Source organism: Equus asinus, chromosome 1 (genome assembly GCF_041296235.1).
Source record: "Equus asinus isolate D_3611 breed Donkey chromosome 1, EquAss-T2T_v2, whole genome shotgun sequence".
NCBI classification, from domain to species: domain Eukaryota; kingdom Metazoa; phylum Chordata; class Mammalia; order Perissodactyla; family Equidae; genus Equus; species Equus asinus.
The window spans coordinates 177,940,927-177,961,940 of record NC_091790.1 but is presented as its reverse complement, the minus strand read 5'-3'; the positions used below and the strand labels follow the sequence as shown (position 1 = coordinate 177,961,940).

The following is a 21,014-nucleotide window of genomic DNA, read 5'->3' as shown; positions in this document are numbered from 1 at the left end:
AAAGGCCTGTGCCTGTCATGGGCAGTGTCAACATTACACCATCCAATGGGAACATCCTTCTTTGATATTTTTTCTCTGTTCGTTCAAATTCTATTATATTTGTTTCTGATGAGCTATACAGATGGCAATTATCATGAGAGTCAGTTCAATGTCAGGGTACTTTCTCCATCTTATTTTCTGCTTCCTGCTGTGACTTTGCCTACGCTGAGATTAATTTTCCTAGCTGCTACTCCTTATACTGCAAAAAATAATTTGTATGTTGCTTTCTCCTTCCTATCTCTACAGTGAGACGTCTACTGTAAAAGATTGGTTTCGCTCAGGACTTGACCCAGACTGGAACTAGAAAGAGAAAAGTCCTGACTCTTCTACCTCCTAAACCTGGACTGTTAGTTGTCTCCAGCTCAATTACGCTTATATTTTATTTTGGCTTTAATTACTTCCTCCCTCCTTTCTCCAATCTTTTTTCAGTCCTTCAAGACATCTTCGCTTTTGAGACTTTCATTCAAGAGAGGCTGAGAGGAGGAGCACTTGATTTTCTTCCTTGATTTGAATATATCAGATCCATCATTAGGGATATATATTCCCAAATTTGCATTTCCCAAATTAGCTTATATTATTATGGCATACAATTCTCACTTAACTTATAAAATACAGTGATGTGTAACTGAAAATTTAGAAGTCCCGGTAGACTATAATAACAGTTACTCAGCAGGTGACCATGGGCAGCAAACTTGCCCAGTGAGGTTCACCGGCATGCGTAACTCAAGGGATGCAACGGACCCTTGGGGACTTTCTGAAACGTTAGAAACTAACAAAGGTTGACCCTGGAAATGCCAAGAAGCTTGGAATTTTCTCGAATTTTTTTCAGGAAGGTTGCCTAAGGACTGTTAATGGTAGAGGAGGTGAACTAGCAATTAGTTTTCTCTGCTCCTTTCATCTAAGGGTAGGGAAAAAAACAATCCCGGGGGACGTCACTATCTCCGCACTGAATCTGTTTGCAGGAATTGCGATTTATCTGTGTGGGTGGTTCCCGCTCTTGCTTTACCTGATCAGGTTTTTAAATTCCTTGAAGGTAAAGAATGTATGTTCATTCCCAAGATAACTAGGGAGTTAGGCAACAACAGTGATTGTCATTTAGAAATTTTTCTAAACTATTTCTTATTTTATACAACATTTGACTTTGTCCTTTCTATCAGAAAATTCTGTTTAAAATAAGTAGAATATTTTATTAGGGTGGGCAGATTAGAGGTGATGTAAAAATTGCTGTTCACATAAAAAATATAAAGTCTTGAGAAATCAATAGAGTAAACTTAAGAGCATGTTGGATTCCTTCCTCCTCCTGCCTTCAAATGTCTACTTCTTTTCTCTTTATGGTAAAGTTCACTTAAGATTGAGAGTGGGCTTTGAATACAAAGAAGCGGGAGGGGAGGATGAAACAGAATATAATAGTAAGCTCCAATAATAGCTCACATATATGGAGAACATGCATTCTTAATCTTCTTCAGAACCTTATGATGTTTCTCAGTGACCTGATGGGGACAATGAGGCTTAAAGAGACAAAATGACTTGTGAGCGAGTTGGAAAAGGAGGGAGTAAGTCTAGGTCCAGCTCACTCCAATGCCCACATGCCTAACTATACTCTCATGGTCTCTCAGGAAGAACAAAACCAAAGTAAGGACCAACTAGAGAAGAGAGAAAGCCAAAGAAGGTGGGAGAAAGGTAGCCAACTTCAGTGGCCTAGAACCAACTTGCCAATTTTGGGAGTGTCAACCTAGCACCCCATATGGGTGGAAGGTTCTCTCATATTGAAAGAGTCTGAGAGGTTGGCTGTGGGAGCTGACATGGGGTATATCCAACCTGGTTTTTTCTGTCACCCATTGTCCCTTTTCACTGTGAAGAAATGAGACCTGTCACACTTATTACAACAATTATCACTATGACAAAAAACATTTGAATCCCCCATTTTAACAGTATTTAACAGAATTTACTAGTATTTAATAGAAATAGTACTTCTCGTGTGCACATCTTGCAAAAGTCCTGAACACCACAAGCATTTGAAGAGTAATTTGGAATTCACAGAGGAAGGATTTGGGCCAGGTTAATGTTTTATTGGGGTGGTAGGTCAGAGGTGCATGAGATTTCAAAGTAAAGAAAGAGAAGCTGCCTGAGCCTGATGGGCCCTTGGTGGAGTTTCCATGTCCCTTTCCCCGCTTTGCCCATTCAGGAATGCAATTTTGGTAGTTTTCCCAGGAGTGTTCAACCATTTGGAAAGTAATTCACAGTGACCAAGTGTATGATTCATGCATTTCAATGAGCATTTGCTGAAGACCTTTTGAGCTGGATATTCTTTGCAGCCTCCAGAACTTCTGCCCTATCTCTACTTGCTCTGTCCCCGGGGGCTGACTTTTATGAACCGTGCCAACCCTCTGGCTTTCCTTGTGTTCAATTAGTAAAAGATACCAGCAGGAGATGGGAGGGCAGGAGAGTAAAGTAGGATTCTTCATTCCCTAAGCTAGGGACATGCAAACTGTGATGCTCAGTCCATATCTGGCCTGCAGTTTGTTTTTATAAATAAAGTTTTATGCCACACAGCCATGTCCATCCATGGAAGTGTTGTCTACGGTTGTTGTGACACTCCAAATGGCAGAAAAGGGTAATTTGTGACAGAGACCTTATGGCCTGCAAGGCCTAAAATATTCATTTTCTGGCCCTTTACAGAAAAAAGTTTGTTGACCCCTGCCTTACGTGGCTTTCTCTTTGGGTGGGGTCATTGATTACTTAGGCAGCTCCTTCCCTTCCAAAAGCCAGCATTGTTAGGTGGCACTCTGTATAGCTTCAGCTACACCACAGCTAGAACTCTGAGTTCTGATAACCTTCTCTTCCCCTGGCCCTGTTAAGGCCTACAGTAGTTGTCACTGTTGCTAGTCTGAGGGTGCATCACCATCTTTTATTGCCTTCCTTTATCCCTGCACACAGCTAATCCCTTCAAGTCTCCTAGTTTACCAGTTGGATTGTGCCATCTGTTTCCTTCTGAGACGCTGACTGGCCTCTTACATGCGTAGCATTGTTTTAGAAGTAATGGAAAAAAAAAGAGAGTAAGACCAAATATATATGCTTGCTTTTTTTTTTTTTTTTTTTAGGCACAGCCACATTCTTTTTTTAAATTTTTTTTTGAAGATTGGCAGCTGAGTTAACAACTGTTGCCAATCTTCTTCTTTTTTTTTCTTCCCAAAGCCCCCCCAGTACATAGTTGTGTATTCTAGCTGTGAGTGCCTCTGGTTGTGCTATGTGGGATGCCGCCTCAGCATGGCCTTCTGAGTGGTGCCATGTCCGTGTCCAGGATCCAAACTGGTGAAACCCTGGGCTGGTGAAACCCTGGGCCACTGAAACAGAATGTGTGAATTAAACCACTTGGCCATGGGGCCAGCCCCCTATACTTAATTCTGTTAAGCTTTTTATGATCTGATAGTGATGACAGGTGAGGGATGGAGATAAGATAAATACAGAAAACTATTATATAAGGAAAGACTGTGGTGAGTACAACAGGAAAGGTAGATACATATGAGAGAAGGGAGAGAACTTAGCTGGTTGGAGTATTCAGGGAAAGCTTCATTGATAAAGTGGCATTTGAGCTGAACCCTAAAGAATGGGTTAGTTTTAGAGAGGTGGACATTTTTGTAAATGAGAATGACAGATAACTGGCCAATATGAGATATTTGAGGAAAAATCGATAATAATTGCCAGTTTCTTTATCTAGACACTTGGCAGAGCACTTTGGACATCATCTCATTTTTATCCTCACAATGACTCCACGAAGTAGTTCCTATTATTATCCTATTAACAGATAATGGAGCCTAGGCTTTTTTCGAAAACTTAGTAACTTGCCCATGATTTAGACCTTGAGGGGGAATAGTAAGGATTCTGATCCAGGCTCTTAATCCTTAGAGAGAGAGCAAAGCACAGCTTGTGTTTCAGTGTTGGCTTCAGGCTAGTTCTGCTGTAGAAATAAAGCTGAGATGGCTGATTTGGGCCATATCTTGAAGCAACTCACACATTGTGTGAAGGACTTTGGATAATGTTCTACGAATAGTGTGTAGCCCCAGAAGCTTTTTGCCTGGGCCAGTGAGTTGATCAGAGTTGTGTGTTTAAAGCAATATGGTCTAGGTCGTGTCAAAAAGGGGTTTGAATGAGAGTAATAGAGGGATTCTAAAGGATAGAATCAATACCTTGGGTAAGGTTGACAGGCCAGAAGAAGAACTGAAGCAAATTTGTTGTTTCAACCCTGGCTAGGTGGTGATTAGGAAGTTGGTGATATCAAGAACAAAGCTGGGAAACACAGCAAGAAGGGAAGGCTATAGAGGAATGACTAGGAATACAATTTTGGATATGTGGAGTTAAAGAGACAGAGGAAAATCCCAACATCCAGAGAAGATTCTAATTTTCTCTGCATTTGGAGATGTGAGTGGAGTTTATAAGAATGTTCTAGGCTCTAGATTGTTGACATGAGAATTTAATAGTAAACACGTTTGTGGCAGATATGAGAAAAGTGTAACTGTTGGAGAAGTTATAAAAACAGGAGAAGATAACCCTCTGGCCATTGACTCCCTAAGACCACAGAGGGGCTTCAGGCGTTTTGTTAGCCTGTAGTACTGAGGCTAAGTCTTTATGAAATGCGTTTATCCCTGTCCCTCTAAAGCCGCTCAGTTAGGACTTTTAAAGCACATTGGACTTTGTCGTATGCACATGGATTCTTCACGTTCATTGGATGTGGATGCACTACACTTAATTTCTCAGTCTCAGTTGCTGTATTCTAAAACTCAGCTTTGCTGGATTCTAAGAACTGTCTGGCTTCACAGGCTTGTTACGAAGCTGTGAAAATGCTTTGAAAACTGCATATCGCTGAACAAACGTGATCTACCCGAACTCGTAACTTTTTTTCCAGGGGGTACACACATCTATTTAGCGTGCAACTCTCGGACTCTTTTCACCCTTCTCCGTCTCCGCCTGTCCTCTGCTATGGACGGTTACAAACTTGGTCAATAACTGTCCTGGAAAGACGTAACGCCCCCAGCTGATGACGCAAGTCGGAGATCTTAAAGGAGAAGGGTTTTCCGGCAGGAGCTGGGGCAGGGGCGGGGCATGACCTAGGAGCTGGCAGTGCCGCCGATTGGCGGAGGAGAAGGTTGTTCCCTCAGGGCGGCCGCTGATTGGCTGCGGGAGGGAGAGGCGTGACGTGCTCACAAGTTGAGCAAACACCCCTCCCCTGAAGCCCATCCCAATTTCTGCTGGGAGTTCGGAGCCTGAGCTGCCCGGACGCGGGAGCCCGGAGGGGGCGGGACAGGTGGGCGCCCCAGAGAGGACGAGGTGAGGAGGGGTGCTCGGTGAGGGCTGAGCAGGCGTGCGGGGCACCTAGCTTGCGACGTGCGCTTGGACTGGCCGGCGGGACTCCGCGGTCCGCCGAGGGGTGGGCGAGCTGGGCCTCCTGCTCCCTGCGCCCCAGCGACCCGACTCGGGACCCCGGCCGTTTCCGGGGCGAGCAAGGGCGTTGGGGCCTCGCTGCCGGGCCTCCCCTCCGAGGGAAGGAGGGCAGCCGGCTCAGCTCGGGAATTTCTGAATAGGAAAGGGAAGAGATGGCATTTGGATTTCTTTTCTTTTCTTTTTTTTGGTGTGTGTGGGGGGCGGTGCGGTTGTTGGGGAGTCAAGGGTTGGTGCTGAAGCTGGAGAACGAACACCCTGTTAATTGTTGGACTGCACGCTTCTTTAGGATGCCTGGCTGCGGGGGGTGGTTGATGGAGGTTGTGGGGACAACCCCCCCTCCCCAGCTTTCTTTCTGCGCCGTTGCCGTTGACCTTTCCAACTCTGGCCTGCGTAGCCAAACTGATCACAAAACTTCTCACTCTGGCCATCTCGGGCTGGCCATTCTCTCTGAGATAGAGACAACCGCCTCCATCCCCCGTCGTCCCCCCTCCCCCCAGCAAGCTGTTGCTCCTTGTCTACGCTCTAACAGAGAGAGGAGGCGTGAGAAAGCTGGGCGCCCGGGACGGCAGCGTCTCCTGAACCCCCGAGACCCTGCAGGCGTTGTGCCGGCCAGTGTGAGCGCTTGAGCCGGGAGGGGACGGGGGTAGCAGCAGTTTCTCGCTTACTCTGGTTGACTGAACGGGGCCAAATGTCCTGACAACTTCCAGAAGAGATGTGCTTTTTAGACTCTCATTTTAGGGGAGTGAAGTGCGGTGGGGCGTGGGAAGAGGGAGGGAGAGAGAGTGTTCCCCAACCTGAAAGAAAGATGAACATTTTTTGATATTGTGGCTCATCAGTTATCGGAATGTGGAGATGTAGTTGTGATTATGCCGATGTAACTATACAAGGACAGAGGATCATTGACTCGGGCAGTGGCTTTCGCATACTTTATAATAGTAAAAAAAAAAAACAAAAAAAAAAAACACCGGTGGCACCTTGTGTGGGTGCCTGTGTGTCTCTGTGTGTGTGTATTTTGCATATGTTTGTCGCTTGTACTCCCCTCCCCGTTTTTCCCCCTTGAAGATGAGTGAACTTGGGGCTACACCTTCTGGCAATGTAAACTGGTGGCCATTGTGCAAAGTGGGTTAGGAGGACAAAGGTTTAAGCCAACTTACCCAAGTACTTTCCTACTCTCCAGAACATTCTTTATTTATTTTATTTAATTGATTAATGAATTATTTTGAGGAAGATTAGCCCTGAGCTAACTACTGCCAATCTTCCTCTTTTTGCTGAGGAAGACTGGCCCCGAGCTAATATCCATGCCCATCTTCCTCTATTTTATACCTGGGACACCTACCACAGCATGGCTTTTGCCAAGTGGTGCCATGTCCCCCAGGATCCCAACCAGCGAACCCCGGGCTGCTGAGAAGCAGAATGTGCGAACTTAACCGCTGTGCCACCCGGCCCCTGGAACATTCTACTTGTTATCAATCTCCCTTGTTATTGGTGAAAGCATCATCAGAACTTTAATTTGATTTATTTGCAATTGAAATTTTTCTCCCTAACTAACTAGTCCTTTATTTAAGCCTTAATAGACCTTGGCTCAGGATTTTGGAAGTGATCTTTGGTGTGTAGGCTGTGCCCATTTAACAAAAAAGTTTTCATTTTTCCAAATATTCTTGTATTAATTTTCTCATAGAAATAACATTATAAACAGTGGCAAGTTTTCTTGGTGAGGCCACAGAAAATTCTATGGAATTCATGGAATCACAGAAACCCTATACATTTGGTATGAGAAATAACCAACAACATTATTATCATATTCATCAAATCTAAGATGCTATCAATTTTAAGATGCATCCCTATTCAGGGATGGTAAAATGTGAAAAAAATGTCTCTTAAATTTGATGAAATACAAGATTAAATAGAGGGCTCATTGGACTCCATTTTTTTCCCCTGAAAAATACAAGCAGAGAGGGGAGAGAGAGGTAAGGCCATTGTGAAGGCCTTACGACAGTGTGACAAAGAGCAAGGGAGAGTAGTGTCTTGAGTGGTGTGCTTGCGCTCACCTTCGAGGAGTGGGCAGGCTTGGAGTCTTTTTCTTACCCTTTATTGAGTGTTCACAGCATGCAAGGCAATGTTCAGCACTTCATGCACATTAGCTCAGATAAACTTCACAACAGCCCTGAGAGGTAGAAGTTAATATGACTCCATTTTGCGGATGAGGCACAGATAGGTTAAGTTACATATCAATGTCACAGAGTGAGTGGAGAGCGGAGCAACCCAGGCTATTTGTGGAGGAGAGCCAAGCTGCCTTTGAGGCATCCCTCTCCTGTTGGAAGCTCTGGGCTCCCAGTCACTGCAGTTAATGGAGGTACCTAGATGAATGTCTTATCTTCCTTAGTGTTTTTGGTGTTTGGTTTCCCTGTTTAGTGTACTTTAGCTGGATCTTCTTCAGTGAGAGTACGCATTTATGTTTTAAAATTCTAATGCTTTTGTAATCCATAGTGCCCAGTCAGTACCATGCTTAATAGAAGCAGGATATTAGAACTAAAAGGGACTCCAGGATTATATTCCAGTCTGGATGAGGAAACTGAGAAGGAACCCCCAAGCTAGTTAAATGTCTCAGCTCCCAGGTCTGGATTTTCCTACGTATTATGTTGCATTTCATAACATTCATTGGTCATGAGATCTTGGCAGAGAATAGATCTTTTGTGAGGTGTTGTGGTGGTCTGGGAGGGGGGATGTAAGTCCCCATTCTTATCGTGTCTGTTTTGTTTTCTCTGATGCATAGGTCTTTATGACGTGCATTTAAATTTGCTCTTTTATTCATTCATTCTTTCTTAAAACGTTTGAGTTCTCCTTTGCGCCAGTAACAGAGATGAATAAAATACAATTCATTCCCTCAAAGTGTTTACAGTTCAGCAAAGAGACAGACAAATAAGCAGATAAACGTTCTGGATTAGACTTCAATTCAGAACTAACTTTGCGTTCCATCTCAATGAAACTAAATTTGTGGGCTAGAGACCAGGAGAGTCAGGGGTCTTGTATCTTTGGATGACTTTGAGTAGGTGATGGGCTTGGGAACATATGAATATTCTCAGACCAGATTAATTAATACTATTAGACTCCCCCTCCCCACCCCCATAAGTCTACTTGTTTTTTAAACTTCTGGCTGGCAATTTTATAAGCAGTTTAACGTGGAAGCATTAAAAGAAGGTACCTATGCAACCGGAAGTGGAAGTGTGGAGTATTGCTGCACGTACAAGCCTAGTTCTAACAAGCCTTGGGTTGGGAGGTATTTGGGTTAGTTCTAGGCCATCACCAGATGTTCTATTAATTTGGAACTCTTTTGGACCTCTCTAGGATTATTATGGTCTGGCTACCAAATACGTAGTGTGAACCAGGACTCACAGCCACGGAATGGCCCACCCTTATTTACAGTATCAGGGCTTCGTGGGAAACAATGGCTTTTTAAATACACTTGCGTTTCTGGAATGAATTGGAAGGGTAGATATAAATCATTTGCATTTCTCATCTATTACTTTATTTCCTTCAACTCAAGGCTACTCTATCCTTAAGCTCTCAATATTTAGTTAAGATGAATGCCTGATTATTAGAAATAACTCAGCATTGAGAAATCTCCCCATGTGGTTTGATGGTTTTAGAGTCACTGAATTATGTTCTAGTGGCATTATTTTAAAGATCTAAAATATAAAGACAGGGGCTGGCCCTGTGGCCGAGTGGTTAAGTTCGCACGCTCCGCTACAGGCGGCCCGGTGTTTCGTTGGTTCAAATCCTGGGCGCGGACATGGCACCGCTCGTCAAGCCACGCTGAGGCACCATCCCACATGCCACAACTAGAACGACCCACAACAAAGAATATACAACTATGTACAGGGGGGCTTTGGGAAGAAAAAGGAAAAAAAAAATAAAATCTTTAAAAAAAAATATAAAGACAAAGAGCACATCTGTGACTACGGGAGCTAGAGATGGAAGATTTGGCCTTAATTTCTTCAGTAATGAATTTCTAATTTTTTTTGTTGAAAGATTGGCCCTGAGACAATCTGTTGCCAGTCTTCCTCTTTTTTTTTCCCCTCTCCAAAGCCCCCCAGTACATAGTCGTATGTTCTAGTTGTGAGTGCCTCTGGTACTGTGTGGGACGCTGCCTCAGCCTGGCCTGATGAGCGGTGCCATGTCCGCACCCAGGATCTGAACCAGCAAAACCCTGGGCCGCCCAAGCGGAGCGCGCAAACTTAACCACTTGGCCATGGGGCTGGCCCCTGAATTTGTAATTTTTTATATATGTCCCGGTGGAAGCAACAGAAATTAGGAGGAGCCAAGCCTAGCCCTTTTTGTACTTAAGCTCTTGTATTTGCTTGCATGTTGTTCTGGTTTGGGTAGGTGGTCTTTGAGTTTAAAAAGTTTTCTGATTAGGTTGATGCTATGGAAAGGATTGAAGAGACTTAAAGGATTTTTGAATATTTGATAGAAGAATAAACAGCTCTGTGTAGACCTCAGCTCTCTTCATCCACCTACCACTCTTACTCATGAAAACCTGCACAAATCAAATACATTTTTTTATGGCATAAGTACTACCTGAACAATAGCAGGTAAATATAACCTAATCCAGTTACACTGAAGAGTTATGCCAGAACAGCTGACTGTTTTATTACGATTAATCCATAGAGGCTTGGGAAATGCTTTTTATGAAGCATGGAACATCCCTTATTTCCATGGGCCTCACTACCCTGTCTGTATTATCAGGTCCATTCTGACTCTAATATTCAGTTATAATCAGTAATTGATAATTCACCATCAGATTTTGATTGGGGCCACTTAGATGAAGCTGTCCCATCCTGCTCCTGTTGGATCCCATGACAGTGAGCAAGGACTGGATTGCTGCTTCTTTACAAGTATCTAACATCATGTTCTAACACCTTAAGTACCCACAAAGTATTTTTTTGAATTAAAAAGAGAAAATTAAAATATCTCTCCCATAATTAATGATGATCAATCAAAATGATAATGTAGGTTCTATTATATTTTTGTTTAAAAATTAGAAAATATTCATTCTAGAAGCAAATTATTAGCTTCTTCTATATTAATATATGTAATTGTATAAAAGACCAGTCTGCTCACCATTTGAAAGGACCTTCACAGCTGCATCTGAGGTCCTCTGCCCTTGAGAGTGTCTTTTCTTCAGATATAATCTTTTATAAATACACCTCTCAAAATCGTCTTTGGTTCCTTTATGTGATTTAGGTTGATGATGTACTCAGTGACTATGGTTTATTTCATGGTCACTGAAAGAAAATGGTGGGATATGTGTCTAGTGCCAAGCTCAGTTGTTCTGTCTGTCTGTCTCTCTCTCTAATGACCGTTTACCTTCTCATTTCTCTTGAAAAGGATAGAAAATACAAAGAGCATTTAAGCATTTTTCTTGCCCCCTATTCTCATGTGTACATTGCAGTGATAAGATAATTTTTAAATCAAAAGAACTTTGTAGGTCTTCCCCAGATTGAAGGATGGAAAGAGAGGTGAGGTGGTATCATATAGTCCGCTGTATTGTGAGACTCTGTTGCTAGAGTCCGTCCACTGGCTGTCCTCCGATCTCAGTGCCTGGCTGTGCAATTCACTATGGTGCTCCCATAACTTTTAGAGATATTTCAAATTCCTAATCAACCCCAGGTAGGTAAAAATGGATACCTTAGTGCTGTTCTTGTTTTACAAAAACATAGAGAAGAATCTTTTAAATTTCATTTTTATGCTCTTTGCAACTTTGGCCCTTCGTGTGTTGAAGGGAAGACTTTGAAATTGTCAGGGGAAAGGTCTTGTTCCCCCACCCCCTGACCATGAGAAGCTTCTCTTTCTCCCCTTTACTCCTCTTCTCCTCTTCCTCCTCCTTATTCTCCTTAGTTCTTTGTTTTCCTTCACCTCTCCTCCTCTGGCTTTTCCACATCCTGTTTGCTTGTGTTCCAGGCTTCATCAGCATCGGCACTGTCAAGTAACCTCACTAGAACCAGAGTGTAAACCAGGGGTCTTCCTGCTCTGTGTCACTGAAGGCATTGCCAGAAATGTACATCACGTTTACTTCCTGATGTTCTAGAGAAAGCCCACAAAATCTAGGGCAGGGAAATTGAGAACAGCCCACTTGGGCATTTCCATGAACTACCACCAGACACTTGCAGTGCCCTACCTAAGAGCAATTCAGAATCCTTACTGTTACTTATTTCTTGGTAACCTTAGAATGAAATGAATAATGGGGCCTGGAAAATTCTATGCTGAGACCAAGTTTCACGGTTCAGGTGGTTGCTGACATCATCATACCTGCTATAATCAAATCTTTTTCTAACCACCCAGAAACTTAGAATTTACCTTGGCAGGGACACAGGAAAGATTTTTGGTGGCACATAGGAAAGCGATGGGTAGAGGCACGGCCCATGCTGAGAGGAGAACTAATCATTTACTACAGCTATTAAAGTTGCTGTCCTATGCATCTGCAGGCTTTGGCAATGAAAAGAAAATCCCAAGTGTTACATATTAAGCTAGGAATCCTGCTTCTGCTTAAAAGCAAGAAATCTAGTCAGACTCCAGTTCAGTTCCTTCAACTGTAAAATGAGGATAACAGCATTTACTTAATAATATTTTACAAGGACTAGATGAAATAACATCTGTAAAGTGCTCGGCATAGTGCTTGGCATGTAATGTTAAATCAGCGGTAACTATTACTACATTTGTTTAAAAACAAAGGTACAGGAATTATGATTTAAGAATTCCCTACAAAATGTGAAAGTGAAACAACTTCCCAAATAAACTCCAGAAGGTCAGCCCCTGTCACTTTCCTTTCCTAGTTCCCATAGAAAGCCTGCCTTTGCAAACATGTGTGTGTGTATTACATGTGTGCGTGTGTCTGTATCTCTCCTCTCACACCGAACCCCCCACCCCAGACGAAGCAGGTGGCCAGGAGGGAGAGGGAGGTGACTGAGTGAGAGGAGGCTGTGATCATAAATCAAGTTTGGACTGAGGGGAGAGATTAAATTACCTCACTGTTCCCTCATGTTAGTGCCAAGAATTGCTACTAAGAATAAAGGCTGTAAGGTCACTTGGTCGCGTATGGCATGTGAAACACAGCCCCTGCTGGGAAGATGGGTCCATTTCTGGGCTGATCAGTGTGTTCAAATGAATCACTTGTCTTTGAAATGGGTTTTCTTTAAGAACATAGGGATTCAAGTTCAATGAGACGTTGCAGCTTTTCCTTTGGCTTGGGGGAGAATAAATGCTATGGGCTTGGGCTTGTGTTTGGACCTAATGTCATCTCTTTTAAAAACAAAACTATGTAAATAAACCCCAAATTGGAGATAGTGTATACCAATCTTTCACTGAACTCTTGAATATTGGTATTTTGGCTGAGTCATCATCGGCGGCTCACTTGCGGTGTGCAGTGTCATCTCTTCCTGCCTCTCTTCCTCCTAAAGCCTTCTTAGCTGGACTCCTTGCTGTTGTCTTTATTCTTTTAGTCTGTTGTGTTGTAAGCTGACCTATACATTTTTTATCTCGGGTGGCAAGGAGTTGTTTGCCCCCAGGAACGTACTTGTATGCTCCAGTGTTTGAACAAAACTTCCCCATCTGTAAGATGGGTCTGATTGAGAGTTTGCAGTCTGATGTAACATAAATGTGTTCCATAAGAATTTGCTATATGTTAGCAGTAATTGGTTGGAAATTTCTAGAAGATGTGAAATCATTTGGTCCCTACAGTAATTTTTTTTTTTTTTTGTAAGGATCATTGGCCCTGAGCTAACATCTGTTGTCAGTCTTCCTCTATTTTGTATGTGGGATGCTACCACAGTATGGCTTGATGAGCGGTGTGTGGGTCCACACCCAGGATCCAAACTGGCAAACCCTGGGCTAAGTGCAGGAACTTAACCACCACACCACTGGGCCAGCCCCATCCCTATAGTATTTTGATACCAATCTTAAACATAGAAAACTAAGATTTAGTATCCAAATGATCCAACAAGTTATCATCTGAAATGGCATTTGACTACTAAATGTGTGTAACCATCTGAAGAGGGAAAGAATACTGTTTGGTATTTATGCTTTAACAATTTGTATAAAGTTTGCTGTATGTGCATGCATAGTAAACCTCTTGTACACATTTCTTGATTAAATAAAAGAATGAAATTATGCAATCTGGAATAGCAGTTAGAAAACTGATGAAGACAATTCTGGGTTTAAAGTAATAGCAAAAGGATGTGGTAAGGAGAGAAAACCCTGGAACAGCACTTTTGGAGGAACAAGAGGGTCAGTGAAGGTGGGGCTGAGGGTCTCAGGTTGGGAAGGGGGAGTTAGAGCTGCTCTTCTTAAACTTCTAGCACCTGTGGTGGAGGAACATGTTTGTTTTGTTTTCTTAAATTTCCAATCTGCCGAGACCGATACTTTTATAAAATTCAATAACAAAGAATTGCTAGAAAAATGATCATGTGATATAAAGGTTTCTAAGTGCTTACCTTCTATTTCTGTACATATCTTACCTCAGACAAGTAAAAGGCAGTTCACTGATGGACAACAGGCTGCAAAACAGTCTGAGTGGCACGAGTTTAGGGAACGGTCAGAGGTGAAACTTGAAAGAGGTTGGAGCTAGATTGTCAAGAATCTTGTGCACAATTAAAGGATTCCAAACTTTATGCCATCAATGTTGGCATCCATTATCTTCCTGTATTTGCATTGTAGGTTGACTTGCTTAAAACTTCTGTGTGGAATAGATGTTTGGTAAAACATGTATGTAAAAATGTATTTCCGCTTAGCAGTTATTGGTTAGTGTCCTGTAAGTTGCCCTTTACTTGTTTTTATTTTGGAAATAAGTAACCTGGTTTGTGGAAATTTGGGTTTGTTTGGGTAAAGGAACACTTTATTTCCAGGTTTTCCCTCCCCACTTCTCTATCTGGCATCTGCTATCATGTGAGTTGGTTGGATTTTACAGCAGATTTCTTAGGAGACCAGAACTGATCTGTGAGCCCTCCCGCCTTCTGTTGTCCTGTTCTCTCACGATGTCTTTACAGTCACCAGGCTTCAAGATGCTGCGGGCACATAGGACCCAACTGGACAGGCTGGTGCGCTGCTTCTCCAAAGGGCTTCACCACAAAGCTGTGATGGCCCTGAGGAGGGAGGATGTGAATGCCTGGGAGAGAAGGGCACCTCTGGCTCCCCGGCACATCAAAGGCATCACGCAGCTGGGATACAAGGTCTTAATTCAGCCTTCCAATCGCCGGGCCATTCATGATAAGGTAAATATCGCCAATTTTTAAAAAATATGTGGGAAAAAAATGAACCTGTATATGAAAATTAAGGAGCATCTGAATGTAAATAAAATGTTTTCTAGTGTCACTTAAATATTATATGACAATATTCCTTTAATTACAGTGAGATTTCTAGAAAGAATCCCTACTCAAGTCCACAATTCAGCCAAAAGTGTTATTTTCACCCCATTCCATGCTTTCTTCAGCTGAGGGGTAGAGGGATTACTTTTAGAAGGAGAGAGTATCCTTTAGTTATTCTCTCCTTCATGTGTCACCCTGATTCTGGGACAGGGGAGACAAAAATCAATGACACTACTGTCTTATTGACTTATAAGACTTGTCTCCAGGAAAGACTTTTTTGGGTAGAATTTATTCATGAGTTTACCTTGCCAGCCACTGTGTGAAGCCCCTTGCAGTGGACATTCCGTTTACTCTTCACAATAATCTTATGATATAGATTTGACTCATTTTCATTTTAGAGGTATGCATATGTTTTTTCATCCTTGAACCATTTGAAAATAGGTTGCAGACATCACGACACTTTATTATTAATTGCTTCACTGTGCATCTCCTAGGAATAAATCATTTTCTTACATAACTACTGTAATCATTTTCACACCTAAGAAATTAATAATTCCGTAACATCATCTCAGAGAGTCCATGTTCAAATTCCCCATTGTCTGAAATGCCTTTATAGTCTTTTATGTTAATTGAAGCTTAAAGTTCACTGCATTTATTGTTATGTCTCTTTAGTTCTTTTAATTGAGAATAGCACCCCTCTTTTGATTTTTATTTCAATGACATTGACTCTTTTTGAAGAGTCCAGGCCAGTGACCTTCTGGATGTAACTACTCTGGTTGTTTCCTCGTGACTAGATTCAGGTTAAACACTTTTGACATGTACATTACATAAGTGATATATATTCTTCCCATTGTATCACCTCAAAAACACAAAATATCAGGTCGTCACCTGGGTAGGATTGTGTGATCACTTGCCTGAGGTGTGGTTCCCACCAGATCTCTCCATTGCAAAACTACCTTTCTCCCTCTGCAATTACAGAGTCATCTGTGGGATGTTTTAGGACTTGTGAATTTCTTGTTCCTCAACAACCTTTCAGCTAATGATGTTAGTTAGGATCCATTGATAATCTTTGCCTGAATCAGTTTTTACAGAGAGGCTTACAAAGTGATGAATTTCTGATTTTATCACCCTCCCAAGTTTATTCTCTGGTATTCTCTGTAGAAAAGAGATTTCCCTTAGTTTTTCCCTTTTCCCTTGCTGTTTAGAGTACCATTATGGATGCACAGGTCTTTTTCTTTTAATGTATGATAATGCATTAACCATTATTCTTTTTAATGTTCCAATTATCCCAAATTTGGGGTGGTGAGAGTCCCTTTAAGGGGGCTCCTGTGTCCTTTAGACATGAATCCATTTATCTTTGAGCTCTCTTGTTTCCTGCAACAACAAATTGTTCTAGCCTCACCTGGTGCTTTTTCTGCCCCGCTCCTAGAATTAGCCATTTCATCAGGGAGCCTTGATTTCTTTTCGTAAATAGAAACCAGGATCTGATATCTGGTGTTAGATGTGCTTATTGTTACTGAGATATTGTTGCTCTTGGGCTCATTTAGTGGACAGAGCTAAGAAATACATAGATACAGACACACACCCATATACATATATATTATTTAATCACGAGTCAGTAGGATATTCCCAATTGAAATTTAATATGGCAGGTTTTTCTTACCTTCAAAATTTTATGTTTGCATCTTTCTCCAAAAGTAAAAATCTTAATTCTTCATAACATTAATGCACAATTTTTGCTTTATCCTGTAATATGCATAAAATAGTTTTGGAATCACAATTCTAATATTACAACAATAAACCTATTAAATGGAGCTTAATATTTCTTTGAAGTTTTTTTTTCCCTTTGGAAAACATCTTACAAAGAATATTCACAATACTGTGTTCAAAGTTATTTGAATGATTTTTTTCTATGTGGTTTCATTGTCAATATGATATTTAGTTGGATTCATTTATTTTTGTTTCTATTAAATTCTAATGTTTGCTTTTAAATCTTGTGATTTAATTTAATTTTTCAAATAAGTTAAACATTTACAAGTTTCAAAGATTAAAACCATGTAAAAAGATGTAATGTATAGAAGGCTTGGTCTCCACTTAACCCCTTACATCCTGTTCCCATCCACTCCACAGGTTATGGTTTTCATTAGTTTCTGATCTGTCATTCCTATATTTGTTTTTGCAAAAATAAGCATGTGTGTGTGCACGTGTATTCTTGTTTCCCCTTCAGTGTTATGCAGAAGGTTGGATACTCTATATACTCTTTTGCACTTTGCTTTGTTTAGTGAACAGTGTATCCTGGAAATCACTCCATGTCAGTTCACAGTGATCTGCTTCATTCCATTTAGTGGCCGTGTAGTAATTACTCCATGGTTTATTGTGGTTTATTTAACCAGTCTACTATAAATGGGCAAATAGACCATTTTCAAAAAAACCACGTGTGAACCTTGTGTTCATTCTTTTACTCTCTCTTCTGTCTACTATACTTTCCTTTGAAGTAGATTCCTAACTAGATTTATCTTCATTTAATTCAACTGCCACCTTTGATTCTCTTTTATTCTACCTGGATAATGCCATTCTTTGATTTAAAAATCTGAAATGACTGTTTACTGCCTCCATGTATTAGCTGTGCAGTCTCAGTTAACTGTGTAAGCCTCAGGTATCCCGTTGATAAAATGGTGATAAAAATAGCACCTACATCATGGGAGTTTGATGAGAATTAAATGAGATAATTCATGCAAAAAGCTTAGCAAAGCACATAGTAACTTATTTATAAATGTCGATGATTACTATTTTTATCCAATGACGTTCATATTACCCATGATAATGTTCAGTCTATTTTCCAGATTGATTTACCCATCATACCCTAAACATCTTACTTTCCTGCCTCCATATTTGTATATATTCCTTCAGTACCTCTTACTGATATTGCCACCTTGTGTTTCCCCTCTACATATCTCCACATTCTACCCAGCCTTTCAGATTAATTTAAATTTCCATATTTTCATTTCACCTGGCAATTATCCCACTATCCATTAAACTAATATATCACTTAGATTCTGCTGATCGTATGTTCTTTGAATTCAGCCTCATTTATTGTGTTCCTGATTTCGTTTTACTATATTTCATGAGCTCCTTTACAGGAAGGATCTTGTTTGTTTTTCTTTGTATCTTATCATCTCATCTTGAACACAGTCCATTGTACAGAGTAGGGCAATAATAAACACTAATTAAACCAAAAGAAGAAGAAAAATATTACAGACATCTCTTTCTTCTAAAAATATAGTGGCATAATGTCACTATTTAGTGTTTAATGTTTCAGTGCATTGTTGGTATAAAATATACATTTCACAAATATATTTAAATCATGTGTGCTAGTGGTTTTGATCAAACTATAAACTGTTCTTAAATATAAGTATGTGCTGAATTTTCTAATTTGTTTTACTATACATGTCAAACACGATAGATTTAGCTTTACCTAGCAAGTAAAAATATTAAAAATAGTTGTTCTATTATTTGTTCTGGTCCTTACAGAGTTTATTCTTTCAAAAGGTGGTGCCTTTAATTGTTACCCTTATTTATTAAAGAAAATAGAATGCAACAAATTAGTGGAATAACTTTTAACCAAATTTACATTCCCAGGATTATGTCAAAGCTGGTGGCATTCTTCAGGAGGATATTTCTGAGGCTTGTCTAATTTTGGGAGTGAAAAGACCCCCAGAGGAAAAATTAATGTCCAAGAAGACTTATGCTTTCTTCTCGCACACAATAAAGGCTCAGGAGGCCAATATGAGCTTATTGGATGAGATCCTAAAACAGGTAATTAGTGACCAATGGTCATAAATGTTAACAGAGAAACGTAATATTTTTTTACTTTTAACTGTCAAATGGAGTTTTAGTTCTCTTTCGGCACCTAAGAAATATACCATGTTATCCGCTGGAATGAGAAAGGGGACCTGTGAGTTAGTGCTTGCATAGTTCTGCTGCTCTTAGGGCTCCTCTGTGGAGCAAGTTTGGAGTTTGTAATAAGAGGAACCAAACATATGTCATTCCTTTTGTATTCTGAAATGCAAACAATGATAGAAGTGTTTCCCACAAATGATTACCAATTTATAAGGCCTGTTGGTCAGATATTACCACGTAGAATTTTAGAGCTGAAAAGAACATCACAGATCATGTAATCCACCACCCTAATTTTTCTTTTAGAGCTCAGAGAAGTGAAGTGACTTCCCTGAGGTTGCACAGCTCTGTAGTGACAGACCTGGACTGAAGACTATTTTTACATTATTAGCATTCAAAAAGGAAAAAAGAATTTTTTGAGATGTAAATACTATGGGAAAACTATTAGCTGTTTAAAATACAGAGTATTCAGTCAACAAATATTTGCCAAGTGCCTACAATGTGTCTGCCACTTTTACTGCAATGACAATAAAATATCCCTGTTTTCACAGAACTTACCTTCTGGTGGGAGTAGACAGATGATAAATAAATAAGACATCTCCCGTGTTATTTGGTGATGTGTGTAATGGAGATAAATATGATGCAGAAGGAGAAAAGGAGTGCTGCACACTGGGGAGGTGACAATGCTAGTTTAAATAGGATGATCGAGGGAGCCTCATTGTGAAGTTGGCATTCAGCAAAGATTTGAAGGACATGGAGGATCAAGTCATATCCATCTGGGAAGAGTCTTCCAAACAGAGAGAATAATAGTGAAAATGCCTGAGGGTCTTTTTGAGTGGAGGGTTAGAGTAGCTCATGTTCTAAAATGCTTGTTTTGCCTGCTGTGTGGATAATAGTGGGAGGTGGAAGAAGGGTAACAAAATTGATAAGATTGTTAATCTAGGCTAGTGTGGACTCTAGGCTACAAGTGATGGTGGCTTGCATGAGGGTGGTGGTAATGGAGGTTGCGATGCGTGGACAAAGCTTGGGTGTATTTTAGAGGTGTGATCCTACAGGATTCACTGATGAAATGAATGCGAAATCTGAGAGAAAGAGGAGTCAGAGATAATTTCAAGATTTTGACCTGAGCAACTTAAAGGAGTTGCCATAGATTAAGATGATGCTACCGCAAGAAGAGCAGGCTTGGATGGGAGGATCAAGAGTCGAGTTTAATTTGTCCATTAGACATTTAAAGGCAGATGCTGAGTGGACCATTGGATATGAATTTGTAGCTCAGGAGGGCAGTTCCTCCTGACACATTTTGTAGTTGTCAGAGACTTGATGGAATCTAAAGCCATGAGACTGGATGAGAGTAGGGAGTGGGTGTGGATAGAGAAGTCCGAGGTCCAAGACCTGGCGTAAGGATGCTAGAACATTGGAAACTCGACTAGAATCTGAGAATAGAGCACAGGAAAGGAGAGTTCACAAACGTAGAAGCAATGAAGGCAAATGTATTTTATATAGACATATAGAATCATGCCTACTAATTTCATGTATGCGAGAGCTGGGCTGTAGTTAATTTGCAGTATTTCTAAAGAACAAATTCAGAAAGTAATTAATAGAAATAATATTATAAGAAGAATGTTTTCACCTTAAGCAGATAAACTCCTTAAAAAGTACTTTAGAAACATTTTTTTATTATATGAACTTTTGTTCATTACAAGCAAATTAATAAAAACGGACCCAGCAGGGCTGCTTTTTGGCAGCATTTTGTAACCAATTACTTGGAGTTGCATGAATATTAAACATTATTAAATTCATGCACATGGTAGAAATCATATGATCTTTGAGGAAATAAAATGTTTAAAATATTCTGTAATGCCAATGTGTCAATACCTTTTAAGCATGAGTTCATAAGACATTGCTGAGAGAGGGAAGATTTTCAAGAAAAGTGGAAGAATGTGGTTTTAGTGAAGGTGAGGAGGTGAAAAGGATGCATCATGTGCTACTTTTTAAATGAAGCTTACTTGTGAAAGGATGGAGAGAGAAAAAAAAGAGGAGAGAGAGAGTCAGAGAGGGAAAGAGAGCGAGAGAGAGGGAGGGAAGGAGAGAAAGAGAATGAGATATAGGTTTGTGTATGGACTTGAGAGGGAGGGTTGTTATTATTTTTAAGGTGGAAGAGATCTGGGTGTATTTGGAATGGAGGGGAAGAAGCAATGGAAAAAGAGATGATGCAGGAAAGAGAAAAAGTTCAAGAAGAGTGGTCTCAGAGGACATGGAAAAGAGCTGGGCTCTAGCTCA

At 40.7% G+C, this 21,014-nt stretch overlaps 1 protein-coding gene across 3 annotated transcripts in view; it reads left to right on the top strand.

The window, feature by feature from the left end:
* Positions 1-5,205: 5,205 nt before the first annotated feature.
* The window catches only part of AASS (aminoadipate-semialdehyde synthase), a 56,242-nt gene continuing 40,433 nt past the window's right edge, over positions 5,206-21,014 (top strand). For 2 of the 3 annotated variants that reach the window (XR_006520863.2, XR_006520874.2), the window contains exons 1-3: positions 5,230-5,364; positions 14,520-14,744; positions 18,477-18,653. Coding sequence is in view for 1 of the 3 variants with exons in the window: in XM_014839145.3 (XP_014694631.1) it covers positions 14,535-14,744; positions 18,477-18,653 (387 nt within the window). In the remaining 2 variants the exon portion in view is untranslated. Of the gene's footprint in view, positions 5,365-14,519; positions 14,745-18,476; positions 18,654-21,014 lie in introns of all 3 variants that reach the window. The other variant, XM_014839145.3, reaches the window with a different exon arrangement.